At 40.0% G+C, this 14,655-nt stretch overlaps 1 protein-coding gene across 1 annotated transcript in view; it reads right to left on the bottom strand.

Annotated features, from left to right (window-relative positions):
• The window catches only part of thsd7ba (thrombospondin, type I, domain containing 7Ba), a 195,366-nt gene that overhangs the window by 139,964 nt on the left and 40,747 nt on the right, over positions 1-14,655 (bottom strand). Inside the window, exons 4-5 of the mRNA XM_059342920.1 lie at positions 8,308-8,636; positions 2,984-3,160 (exon numbers count right to left, since the gene is read on the bottom strand). Of these exons, the coding sequence (XP_059198903.1) occupies positions 2,984-3,143 (160 nt within the window). The 5' untranslated portion in view covers positions 3,144-3,160; positions 8,308-8,636. The remainder of the gene's footprint in view (positions 1-2,983; positions 3,161-8,307; positions 8,637-14,655) is intronic.

Below are 14,655 nucleotides of genomic sequence, written 5' to 3'. Positions count from 1 at the left end.
GGATGTACAGTAGATGGCTTAATTATTCAATCCTCCAGAGAACACCAGCAGGATTTATCATAACAACGACACGTATAATTATATTTTTATAGCCAAAAATGGAAGAAATATGTATAAGTAAATGAGAAATGGGAACTACATAGTCGCTAAATAAATAAAAAAAAACATTATTTTAATCATAGTGCTTATTGCAGTCTTAAGTATTGTTATAATGATGCTGAAATATCACTTTTCTCCTCAGAGATAAAGATAGCTCAGTATCCCGGACTATAGCTGGATTCCCTCGTCAAAGAAGGAAAATAAAAAACTTAAAGAAAGGTGTTTTTTCTTCTATTCGAGGGAGAGAAGCTTTGATGCACAATACAGCCCCATCTGGGATGTATGTAAGAATAAAGCAGCTCTTTTCCTGTTAAACTAAGCTGTAACAAACACAAATAACTTGTGATAGGTGAATCCCAGCATTTTAAAGACTTTCTCCACAAAAATTACACTCATTTTAAAGATGACAAATGAAAACCTGAGAGGGGATCTTGCTTTTTTCAGCAGACTAAAGCCGACACTGGATGAGCGCGGCGTCATGCTGTCGTGTTTAAATGCAGATGCTTATGGAAGTCAAAATAAATCCAATTTTAACGCTCTGTTTCGGAGGATATCAGCATTCTGAAGCTAAAACGACTCTATATGATCCTTTGAATTTCAAAAACAAAATTTAAAAGGCAAAAGCAATGCAAACTTTCACCCGTCTGCTATTATATTGAAAAATCAATTTCCCCCAACGCATCAACTTGTTATGTGGAATCTACAGCAGTGTAACAACCCCGATGTAATGACAAAAACAAACGTTCACAGAGCAATGCAAATCATAGAGTGCTGCACCAGACGACAGCCCTGATGTGTTGAGAAATGGATTAGCAGAAGGAACATCCAGTCCTTAGAATATGTGATACCTCCTATAGCGTTTTTCTCACACATTTGATGTCAGAACATTGATCGCTACTTTCTAAAGCTGAGCAAAGAGCCAGTATGCTATTTTTTTACTCCAATTCTGTCTGTTCTGACACACTGTGCTGTCAGTTAATGGTTAATGTATACCACACTGTTGAAAAGGGCAAGAATGGCTGTTTAAAAGGGTTTGTCTTCATACAGTCACTTTAAAGAGTTAAATAATAGTTCCATTAGCTGCAATGTTTCAGCGCTCCATTCTGCTTCCTAAGACACTGATGAAGGTCAAGCTTAAATGGCTCCAGCTCTCTGTTTGAGCCAGAGACTCCCAGCTTAGCCACAGCTCTGGGAACTGGCTCACACAAAAGATTTACCCCACAATGCTGCTGGCCTAGATAGACACACCAAACACACAATAGGGTGGCTGTGCATAATTTAGAGCACCATCTTTCCTCCATTGACAAGTCCAAAATTAAAAGGGAGCTTGTCAGCCAAATTAAGTATTCAAATATATTATGTCCATGATGGGGATGTGGATGAAATCAATATTTACCAACAACAATGTAACAGTCAGACTTGTGATAAAAAGCCTGCAGAGACAGTATGTGAGACGTGTATGGCCCCGAGGAACGTTTGCTCATTTAAAACTACACCAAATGTATTTTGTATTTTTTGTCCAACCGACTGCTCTTAAGTCGAGTTTCTGTTTTTGGATTTCACTTCAAAGCACTGTGATAAAGTCCCTCAGTTTTCTCCCCGGTGTCAAACAGACATCAGGAGGTGGATATATTCAGAGGTGAGGCATGTTAACTTTGAGATTTCCTTTCTTGTATCGAAAGTGGTTTTCCCATTTCCAGTTAAGCAACAACTCATAAGCCGTCTTAGCCCTGCAAGGATGTCAAATCCTCACTCTTGGTGTCCCGGTTACATCCCCTTTTGAACATACGCTCTTTCAAGTGAAATTAATCAATCTCTTTATCACTTGGGCAGTGTCATTACCCAACCACAGAGTGAGAAATGAAAGTGCTAATCGCACAGCAAGTGGGTCGTTTGTGTGGGAAGGCCAAATTTTCCTCCTCAAGCTGCTTTGGAAATGCATTTTCAATTGAATTTGTTGCGCGAATGAAGGATGAATTGTGAGATTACCTCAAATTCTCCTTATAAAAGGCAGTGACGTATGACATCAGCTTTAAATACAGTTATACTGACATGATTTTCTAGCAAATGCTTTTATATAAAATATTACCTGGATGCACATAAAAGTGTTTCTAAGGCGTAAAAAAAACATTTAAAACACTCAACATTCGGCGAACAATGTATGTACTGTATGCAGCACGCTGTTTATTGAAACCCTGTCAGCCAGATATAACTGTGGCTATAAATCGTCAGCAGAACATACCAGGACATGATTATTTACTGTGCACCAATGTCTCATTAACCGTGTCACGTTACCACAGCATACACATCATTACGGTAACAATCCAGGCCCCGCTTGTCACCATGGGGCAGGGATGGATAGTCCCTCAGAAAGAACATATTATTATGCTAACTGCCCAGGCGTGAGCTTTCTCTGGCTTTATGAAGTCCAATGGCAGCCTGAGGTTTATGCTTCCCAACAATGTGTGTCAGAAAGAGGCGGATTACTTTTCCTGCAGAACTGGTTACACTGAAAAGGAATGTAGTTGTACAGTATTTTTCTCCTATAATGAGAAGTAGTAATGATTGTGTGACTCTGGTGTGTGTATGGAGTCTGTAAACTGTGAGTATGTGTGTGCTCACACTAGCAGCACATCCAACTGTACTTTACTGTATGAATCTTCACAGGTTCAGAGAGGTCTATCTTGTTAAATCCTTACACATAAATCGTAAGAAAAATAAATATATTTTTAGAGAGGACCACTGAGGCAACCTTGGCAAAGACATACAACAAGCTGTAGTAGTATCTGAATGTGTGGATTTACAATTCACCACATGCAATCATTTTGCTCCAGAGATGAAAGACCTTGATGCATTTGAATATAAGAAGAATTAAACATTTTACCTGCTTTCCATGAGAAGTGATGTTCCTTAGGAAACACAAGGTCTGACTGGACTGAAAGGGAAAAGAGAGAAAAGAGGAGGAAGAGGCGGAGGTAGCTCCCAGCTCGCCGTGTCCAGGCAATGACCCCAAAGTCATCTTTTAGAGTCATAGTCCAGCCCATTGCTTCCTCTCTTACTCCTGCGGGAAGAACACGAAATTCATCAGTAAGTCACTCATAAAAATGGAGAGATACGTGGGCTGGAGTAGGCAGAGGAAGTGACTGTGTGTAAGCTCTTTAAAAAATGGGTAAAGTGGAGAAGGTGTCAGACACTCTGAGGCTGCTGTGTAGAAAATGTCCCAGTGAAACCTCCAGCCCAGTAACATGACTTTCAGTGTCACCTTCCACAGTGCAGAACACTCTCTCACACATGAATCATTGGTTTAAAAAAAACAGCATACAAGTGTGTTACATGCATGCTTCTCCGCCCACATAGACCAAAAATAATTAGTCAGAGGCTTGAGCAACTCAGCCTCCTGAGGTAGAAGTGGACACATGTACTGAAGGAAGGGGAGACTTTAAGCTTGAAGTAATACGGGGTATTAGTACCTTTTTATTGCAGCTCATTTATTCCTATCTCCTGCTACTGTGATTCATGTCCTAGGAGTGTTGGGGATTAGTCCTGGATTCACTAGGCCTCTAATTGTGTTGCACCAACAGCAAAATTAATGAATAAATTGAATCTGTAACACCTGATGCTTTGAGAGACTGATGTTATGGTGTTCATGAGTGCAGTGATTCATTTTCCAGAAACTAATTTTGCTGCACTGTAGCACTTGGGTATTGTGAGATTTGTTATTATTGGCTTATCGTCCCACAGTGCACTCCCCGTAGTTTCTTGTCATTCTGCATTCATGAACTCGACGTAAAATCTCAAACACTTTTTCATTCACAGCAAAAAACGACAACAAAAAACCCAACGTAATTAAGTGTAAAATCTAATACAACTGCATGACTTGTGCATCACAGAGTTGTTGAATATAAAAGGGAAAAAACTAATGAGGAAGTGGAAAAATTAATCAAGTTTATGCAAACTGAAGTTGGCTTCAGTGATAAACATGTGTTATTGAGAGTTTATTTTGACATTTATATTTTGATACAACTGTCATAAGACAGATAGCTGACACAATATTGAATGCTTTTTCACCAAATAGCTACTACAATTCATTATAAAGTGCATCAACAAAATTTAACACAAAAAGGATTTTTACTTGTCTTTTAATGTTGCAGACCACTGCAACATACTGGCTTTACATTTTGCCGCGATAACTAAGTATCATAGAGAGCATTTGATGGTAGATTAACTACTGAGAGGCAGCAGGCATTTGAGATTTAAGATTATTTACACATGGTGTGTCTGCGAAAGCACTGGGTGCTTGATTATTTTTTGCTTGATTTCATTCAGGGAAATTAGATTTTGACTTTTTCTGCTTTAGCTGTGTTTTGGTGTGGGCAAAATGTATTTAATGAGAAAGAATTGCAGGGTGGAGATGGCTTGGTGCCCAGAACGGGCTGCCAGATGCCCAGTTTTTTTTTGATGGACTGTCCAATTTTCCTCGGGTTTGATGTGGTATTCTACAGTCAAAAGTGTTTCGGTCTCTTTGTGTCAGAGGGGCTTTTAAGCTCAAATTCAGGGGTTTGGCATTTCAATATACAGCTCCTGTTTGTATCTCTCCTCAGTACAAATCTGCAGGATGACTTTCATACTACACAGCGGCACAGCATTTCTGTCAACCCAGAGAATAGTAGTAGAGTTACTTGTTCTTTCTCAATTTAGGGAACTCATCCACTTTGAATATCATGCTTGCACTTTTCTTTTGTTTTGTTTTATCAAAGCTGCCTTTGTCTCACATTTTGTGATGGCCAGAGAATTAATTCTATTTGGATGAATGAACAGAGTAGTCTGGCACTTACACAGCCATATGCCAATTAGACACCTCTGGTTGCTGATTACTAGCCAACCTCTCGGGCTACATTGCTCTGGAAGCCATACCTGACTGCACCCAGATTACATCCTCCCTCTAGCCAGTCTAATTTGACTATTCATGGGACAAGCAGGGCTCTCCATACGGTGACAGAACATGTCACAACTGATTGGAAAACATGGACTTGAACAAAAATGCGAAACAAGAATGACCCCCAAGGCATCCGGCATTGTTTTTCCGACACAGACATTTGAGATTACTATAGAGTTAGATATGGTTTGGAAATCCAAGGACTGGTTGCTTTTCTTCAAGCCAATCGGGTTAAAGAGTTAGTGGAAGTTGGGTTCATGCAGCTCAGACTTGGTCTCATCCAGCCTGTCAGTTGCCTGTGCTTGTGCAGGCTATCCTAAAAATCTTAAAAAAGAAAAGCTCTTAAGCTGCTAAATATCTGGGTCAAAGGAATCATGCCAGGCTCTCAGTGGTCACAAAAAACCTGGCAAACAGCAATGTGGCTCAGATGCTGCTGTGCATCCTATTAGATACTGCGCGATCTGATGGAATGCAATCTGCTTCTCTCTCTCCTGTGGTCCTTGTTTGAGTCTCACTCGCTGGATTCCGACTGTAAGGACCCTGCAGCTACCATAAGGGAAGTGATGAGCAGCACTCCACACCCTCCTCTTTCACAGGTGGTCACAATAATTAATGTTTGATTAGATCTTTCCAAATGAATGGCAACAGCTAATTTGGTAAGCCAAGGCTCTAAACAATCACCATGTGATCCTCCAGCCTCTCTTTAAATAAGCCAAACAGCCAGTACTGTCTGGAATTTAAACAAAGGCATTTGATCCCAGTACGTTTTCCAGAGATGCCAACCTCTTCCCTGGATTTCCACATAATTATGTAGCCAACCAGCTCATTTTCTTCACTTCTCTTGCCTTCTATTCCTGCCCATATCCCTGCACACTTCTTTGTGTGCTGCATCCAGTGTATTCAGGTTAACGCAGCTGTGAGTATTTTCTCCACATTGTGGTGCATCTAATTGTTTTTGATTGGGTTTGGCAATATAAAAACAGAAATCTGTTTTCACCCAAAGAAGCAGATTTTTGCAGATGTTTTCATTGGCAGGAACGACGATGACAGCAGTGAAACATTTCGAAATGCAATGCGCAACACAGTTTTTTTGTGCTCCTTTGATGACAGGCTTGTGGGTGCAGCTGCATTCATCTGTCACTGTGTGGAGTGATATTTGAAAATACTGCTGTCCATCTATTTATTACTGGATTCTTATGACGCAGTTTTTCTATTCAGAACTGTAACAAAGACAAACTCTTTAAAGAAGAAGAAGAATTCAAAAATAATTTTGTTGGTTGAATGGATTATTACAGCTCTGAGAATTATTGTATGTTTGCCATTTCCAAAATCATTCAGCCTCTTTAGACCTTTCATCATGACTTTAAAACTAACGGGCCCTGCTCAATGAACAGGAGTTAAAAACAAACATACCTGGACAGAAGGGATGGATATTGTGAACTGCTTCCAAACTTTCATATTCATATAATTATATGTCTCAGAGCTTATCATTGCCTTTTATTGATAGTAGTATTTTTTATGACAGTTGCCCAGTGCAAAACAATTACAAAAAACCCATGCATGTACACTGCAAGAAAACTGCAACAAGAAAGAGTCAAGTAAAACGTCCTAAGCGTGGGAAATTGTTAAAGAACCAGACCAATAAACAGGAATTGGAATTTCATCCATACAGGACAAATCTGGTTTTGTGTTTTAGGTAATAAAAAGCATTCTCGGGGGTGTGCTGTGTAGTAAAGCGGGCGTTGTTATAGCTCTTCTCATTTAGCCGCCTAAATCTAACTGTCACGACCGAACTATGGACCCAAACCTAAGTGCACAACTCTTACGACCAAAGTTTCAAAATGAAGATTTATTAAACAAAATAAAAATCACTCTTTACAGAGGAAAAACTCTACACAAATCTCAGAAACTAAAACTCACAATACTAAGGCTTGACTAAGAAAAATCAAATAAACAAACAGAAAATCACTTTCATGAGGCTAAACTGAGACCAAGAACACAAACAGAAAATCACTCTATTGAGGCTACACTAGGAATAGGAAAACAAACAGAAAATCACTGTTGCAAGGCTATACTAGGAGTAAGGAAACAAGCAGAAAATCACTCTAGAAAAACAAAGTAGCAAAGCAACAAGACCTGACAATGACATGGACAAAGCACTGGTTATGTGACATGGGACAATACGAACTGGCACAGGACAAAAGGAGACACAGACTTTGTAAACACACAAGGTAAAGGCACAGGTGGAAACAATCAGGTGGGAGACAGGTAATCCTAAAGGCGGAAAAACAGACAAAGGGAGAAAGTAAAACTGGTAATAATCACCAGACAACATAGACACGAGACAGAACTGAATGAATTCACTTAACACAGTTTGGACATGACACTAACCATAGGTTAACCGTAGTTCATTTTTACATGATAACCACATACTGTAAAAGCAAAAGGTTTAACTTGTGAAGAAATACACTTTTTTCAGATTTGTCCAATAGCAATACTGTTGTCTGAAGAAAATCTTAAAATTTATTTAGTTTTAGTCAACAAAAACTAGACATTTTTGTCTATCAACTGTGAATATTCAGTCTAATTTTTTCACACATATATAACTTTAATCTCGAAGCATTTTCCGGCAACAGCTGTCGCCATTGTTGTTGTGAGGAGCTGCCATGGTAATAGCTGTCATTCTCATCTAATGCCATGTAACCAGAAAAAGCGATGTGTACACACACACACCACACACAACACACAACACACACACACACACACACACACACACACACACACACACACACACACACTCTCCATGTCACTCTGCTGTGCAGTAATCCAGCAGACTGAGTATCCTCAGTAAATCCAGTAATCATTTCCAAATCTAGCTGTTTGAACAGAACCGCTGTCTCCATCTTTTCTGGTCACCTAGCATTACCACAGCTACCAGTGCATCTCATTGCAGAGCAGTGAATGATACAGAAGTGGATTCACTCATGTCTTCACTATGATATTGCTCATTGGGTTTAGCTTTAGAGGAGAGCTGAAACGTTGGATAATATCAATGGTATTTCTTAAGCAAAAAAAAACGCAAGTTATATTTCTCTACATTTAAATTGGAATGAAACAGATACAGATACAACACTTTCCCAAGAGCCCAAAAGTGGAAAAAAATGTGGACAAAAAACATTAGGTCTCCACATTATACATATTGAACTATTTGCAACTCCCAAACTGCAAGCACATGTAAGTACACAATATCTGACTGGATGATTTGCACGTACCTGAGCCAGATGACTGCCAGTCATCCCTTCTGGTTGGTACAGTGGCAGATGCTTTTTACTTGTCCTTCCACGGGAGACAGGAGCAAGGCAGAGGAGGCCTCCAAAGACGCTAAGTCTGACAGGGACGGTAAATCAGCTGTGCCAGGCCTTCCGCCTGAAGCATCATGCAGTGGCTTAATCCTGTGTGAATCAATGTGCAGAGGGCTGGGACTGTGTCACACCTCCAGCAGCACTGAGTGGTATTAACTCCCTGGCGCTGGCTTTGTCAAGTACCCACCCACTGATGTTCCCACCGGGGCTGGCACAAGAGTCAGCCTGGGCTACAGGGTCTGAGGAAGAGGAAGACAAAGAGAGAGTAGACAAAAATGAGACACTGATATAAACATCTGATACCACAGCAGAGTAAAATCTGACACTCCACGCGCTGACATTCTCAAGATTATATTTCTTTCACATGATGCATTGTTGATAGCTATCTTGCACCGCAGGTGTGTGCAAACAGCAAAAAGGAATGAATGACAATGTGTAGATGCAGGGAGGCTTCATACAGATAAACTGAAGGCAGCTTCTTTTCATTTTAAACACATTTACCACCCATTTATCTGTTCCGTCTTATTCATTCTACTATTCAGCTTAGCAGAGAGATCTCAGTGTGAGTTACTGTGCATAAAGAAAAGGATTATTATGTTTCCAAAATTTTAATTTGCTGCAGCTATAGAGGGGAAGGGCAATGTCACTTTTGCATCACATTAGCACAGAGTTGGTTGTTGTTTGTGAGTTTTACATTAAATTGCAAGGCTTACAGTCATGATTTGTCACTGCATGTGTCACATTCTGACAGTAATATCAAAGACAGTGCAGTCCAAGAGCAACAGCTTGGGTTTTTGCTCTTCTATGACATTCAATGATTACATGTCAACCTTGGAGCCAAGCCTGTTCTGAGAGCTCATCCAGAGGAAACTCTGATTCTATTAACACCTCCTGCCCTTGTCTCCCATCAACCCCCAACCCCTTCCCCACTGGCCCCACCTCTAAGCTTTTCTCCCTTATTGACCTTCCTGGCCACGCTCCTGAAAACCCCACATCCCAGTGACCCAGACCCTTTTTCCCAAGGCATTTAAATGCTTTGCCTTGCCATTCCATTGTGGCTCAAATTAGCTTGTCTGTAGCGGCACTTCTCCTCCCCTGGCCGGCTACTAACTAAATAAAAGCCAACAAATAGGATGGAGGAAAGGCGGTCCTGGTGGATGGAGCAAAATCAATTGCAAACATGCGGTTTCAAGTAGGGACAAGCAATTCATTTAATCTTTACTCAAGCTTAACTTTAGACTTCTATTACAGTCAAAGTGTATGTGATACCTCTTTCTGTTTTCTCACCTTCTATGGATTTCTGCACCTAGCAATAGTATATAGCATAATTGTTTTTGTGTACTTAAAATAGCAATGTCTCAGAAATCAAAATAAACCATCTGAACAGATTTTTGAACATGTTGACACAAATGTGGCAAATATAAAAGGCAATGCAATTCGTAGCCGCGCTAGCAGCACTATTGGTCTGTCCACCACTTCGTTCCAGACTAAAATATCTCAATAACTATTGGCTGGCTGGCCAGAAAATCTGATACAGACAAATATTGAACATACATCCATGAAGGTATCATTAATCTTGGGCTATGGGGTTAGACTATGGTCTTAGTTAGGTGGGCCAGTGTTATATTAAGTTATCCTATCATATCCAACTACCCTGAGCTGGGACAGTATAGCCTCTAAAGGCCTGTCCTCTACAGCTTTTTCTACTGTGTAGAAAGTGTCTGCCAACCTTTGTTGCGACAACAATTGCCTCCAACCTCAACCTGCCTCATGCTTTGCACCATCCTTTAAGAGCTGGTTACCTCATCCTGCAGTCCCACAGCCAAAAACCTTCTTGACATGACTACAGAGCTTTTGCTCTACTTCACAGGCATTGGTTTTCTTTAATACCCATTCCAGAGAGTGCATTTAGCAATGTATCCTGCCTCTGCAGTATATGTAGCCTGCCAGTGTTTCACCATCTCACTGCACGTGTAATGTAGTTGCAAGGCATTTCTGTTTTCCTTTTAAACCTCTGCAATTTTATAAAGTTGGAGACATCTGCAAGCTGGTATAAAACAATTTAACAAATTCTTAATACTGTTCAGCTTAGGGTTGTTACTAAATATGACAACCTGTACAATTAGTGGGAACTGGTTTGAATTTGTGATCAGCCCCTTAGATTAATGATTATAAACTTGTCAGGTACAACCAATCACCTTCCTAAATCACTCATCAGGCTAATTGGCCCCTTCCTGACATCAGTTGTAGTGGTTTTGATTACTTAAGAATAAAATCAACTGTTCCTTGAGGATTCATCAATTAAAATGCAACACAGAGAATTCCCCATGATTGGAAAGCAGCTGTCAGAAGGGCTTTGGGATAAAGTTGGGGAAAGGCACAGAACGATTTCAAAGGCTTTATCTATCCCTCTGAGTGCTGTTCAGAGCATTATTAGGAAGAAGAATGATGGCACCACCGACACCTTGCCGAGGTTTGGCTGTCCAGAGCCAGGAGGATATTGATCAGAAAAACGCCAATGGCAATTTAGAAGGACTTAAAAACTTTATGCATAAGTACTTTGCGTGTGACAGCAATATTATAAGCCCTACACAATGCATGCACTTTCAAAATGAACACTTGGAAGACTCTAAAGCCATATGGCACAAGGTCTTATGATGAGAGGAGACCAAGACTCAACTTTGTGAAAGATAGTAGACTTTTCTGAGGGAACAAACATGTTTCATATGAACGTGCCCAGTGATTGGGAAAACCTGGCTAAGAGGTTACATCGGTAAATCTGAATGTAAAGCTGTGGATGGAAGTGGAGAGCAGTCCAACACGAAATTGGCTGAACTCAAACAATGCTTCAAGGAAGAATGGACAATCCAATCACTCAATCTAGGTGTGCAGAGCTGAAAGATCTATCCAGACAGACTGACTGTAATTTAGGCAAAATATAGCACTACAATTTATTGATTTTACTGATCACTTTTTCAAGTTATTCTACTAAATGTTTATTATTTTCAGAACTATTGCCTTTTTTAAACAGTAACATTGGTAAATAAAACTGTATAATACACTGTATATAATTGGAACATATTATTGTTATTGTGAAAATATTCTGCTCATGTGGGTGGATGTAGAACTTTACGGTCTCCTGCACATTAGCACCTGTCAAATTATTTTTCGAGTTCCCCTCTGTTACAATTATTTTTATATATATAAATGATTAATTTAAATGTGCAAATAACACTGTTATTCATAATCAGAATGTGTCTTAAAACAAACTCATACATTTCAATTGTAATAATTAAACACTGCCTCCGCACATCATTAGACAAACGTCAAACTCAACTATGGCACCTTGCCATTAATCACACCATATTTAATGCAGTCCTTCCAGGAATGGAAAATCCTTTCCCCAGACTGTTAAGATGTTGTATGTGACTGTATTTGAAAGAGAGAGGTATCTCTAGTCTGCCAAAAGCTCAAACAGTCTGGCAGTCCAAGCAGCTGCTCCTGAAGCCAGGGTTGTGAACTCAATCAGCTGCATGTTTATCGTTTGTGGCACGGAACATACTATGGCTCTTTCTGCCTGCCTCCATGCGCTGTTGGTGCAGTAGTTAAGCAAGCTGACAGGGGCACAGCATTGATAACAGCAGAAGAGAATTTCAGCCACGCCACCCAGCCTCACCGCACAAAGATCAGTAAACTGATAGCATCCATCTCCTCCTAAAACTGGGGGAAGGGTTTTAGTTTGGTTTTAAGTCGTTTTAATCTCTATATTATGGTGCTTTCTTTTATCTCAGTTTCTGAACATTTATACAAAATAGCTTTGAGTTGGAATGGAAATTAAATCATTGAATTAGCTCGCCTGAAAGCACATGCTTCTTTAGAAGATTGCTGAATTACAGTGATTAATTACAAAGCAAATGTGATCAGACAGGGTAAATTTGAAAAAGGCAAAAATGTGGCACCAGGATGTTTAAATATGGGCGAGCTGCAATGAATCTCCTAATCAAATTAGTTACGTCAAATACTATTACAGAGAGGAAATCTTTACTTCAGTACACTTAAGTGTATTTTTAATTTGACTCATCTGCAAATTCCTAAATCATCTCAATTACAGTATTTCCTGGTTAGTGATTAACATCTGATGAAAGGAAAAATAAACCAGGGAAAGCTAAAACCCACAGATGTGTTAACATACAAGCTCTTCAACTGTGCTCCTCAAAATCAAATGTCTGATCCAAAACCAGTGCAGCTCAGAGCAGACTGAGACACTGATGTAGCTTAGTAATAACAGTCCCTGATGTTTCACATAGAATACCCTCATGAATCAAAGCTGCTTTTAGGATATAAAAGGTGTTTCATTTCATAGCTAGATGTTCATGCACCACTTGCTCACTCACACATTTCCCTGTTCAAAGCAAATCAATAGCTTTAGAGTAAAATGACGTTAATTGATGTGATGCCTAAAACAAAGCCACAGAGCATCGTGTTGGTAGCCTGATAATTCTCACTGAATATTTTTTCTTCACAGCATAAATATTTCATCAGACATGAAAAGGGATCTCAGAGAATGTCAAATTAGTGCAGAACAATAGCAGAACAAAAGCTGCAAAATGATAAGCCTTTTTCTATTTATTGGTGCGAACATGCCCGATAGGAACAAGACATGTCTCAAAGGAGAAAAAAAAAAAAAGTGGGAACGGCTAAAGTCGCTTAAGGTGAAAAGACATCTCTCATCTTCTGTACGCAGACTTTTAATTGGTTGTTTCAGGTATTTTATCGTCAGTGAAAATAAAGCAACAACAATCTCTTGAGAAACTGTGACAACATGTAGAGGGAAAAAAAAGATTTGGAGCAGAAACAGACCCCGAAAACAAATGTATCTGCTTTGTGAAGCGGAGTTGGGAAATTATTCCACAAAAGACGGAATGAGAGAAATGGAGAGCTTGAAAGAGAAACAAACCGTTCCTGGATAATCGGATTTGTCTTGTGTGGCTGTTCCACCTGGCCTCCCAGCCCCTACCTCCCATTCATTAAAAAAGCTTATAATTAACGCAGCGCTGGCTGTAATCCTGGTCACTGTGTCTCCCCTTTTCAATTGATAGGAGTGTCTCGTGGGACTGGGTGATGCAGGTGAGCGTGTCTGAGTCCCTGCTGCTAAGGATCCAGAGGGGATTGTCGGCCAAAGAGGGAGCCATCAATGTGAGCGAGGGGGGTGGCGTGACGGCGTCAGGATTAATTTTTGAGGAGGCCTGCTTGCTGAGGCGGGCTGATAACATGGGTCAGCAGTTGCAGAGACACCTGGACCCTGAAGCCACGAGTGTCTCTGTGGAAAATAACTGTTAATGTACTGAGAGCTGTGTGTATATATCTGTGTGTGTGTTTGTGTGTGTGTGTGTGTGTGTGTGTGTAGGGGAGGGGGCAGATACCTGCCTAGCCTGCAGAAGATGTCCAGAGATGGCTGAAACCTGCAAAAAGTCAATTATACAGACAGGAAAAATGTGGAGGAAAGGGGAACCATGGGTGAAATTAAAAGCCTGGTTCTTGTGATAAGTGGTGACGATGTGAAGTCTTCACCAAAAAAGTGGTAAACTGAGTTCCTGTACAGAAAAAGTCAAAACGTTCCGGCATGTTGGAGAAAGAAGAGGCAGCACAGTGTGTGAAAAAGGGCTGAAAACTTGGTATTGTGTCGGAGTTTGGCACATGGCTCTGTAGCTACTGTTGATTTCTTTGTGAAAATCAACACAATATTAAGAATCAACAGGACATTACTGGTTTTATTTACTCAGACTAGAATATTGACCTATTCACTGCTCAATGTGCTGCAGTCTGACAATAACAAAAAGAGAAAACTGCTGAATGACTTAATTCCCTGATGCTACTTCAAAGAAGGCTTTGCATAATAAATATAAATGTTAGTCTTTAAAGCAGAATTGCATATATCAAAGTCAAGACATTAGAAAATAGAGCCGTAACAGGTCAACCAGTATAAAACAGGGCACGGACGGAGAAGAAATGCTACCATCAAAACAAACTGCTTGAAAATACAAGTTTGGATTAAATATTTCAACATTAATTTGCAGATTCAAAGACTTTGGTTCATGCATAAAGGCACCACTTTTGTATTTTGAGTCATCAAAAACATTATTATTATCTTTCGCACTCTCTCAGTTCTAAATGTCAGAACATTATGTTCACTTTGTTCACTGACCTTTCCAAACCCATCAACACTGCCAGCAGCACTAATAACCCAGACACACACAG

Source organism: Centropristis striata, chromosome 10 (assembly GCF_030273125.1).
Source record: "Centropristis striata isolate RG_2023a ecotype Rhode Island chromosome 10, C.striata_1.0, whole genome shotgun sequence".
Classification (NCBI taxonomy): Eukaryota; Metazoa; Chordata; class Actinopteri; order Perciformes; family Serranidae; genus Centropristis; species Centropristis striata.
This window is presented reverse-complemented; position numbering and strand designations above follow the sequence as displayed.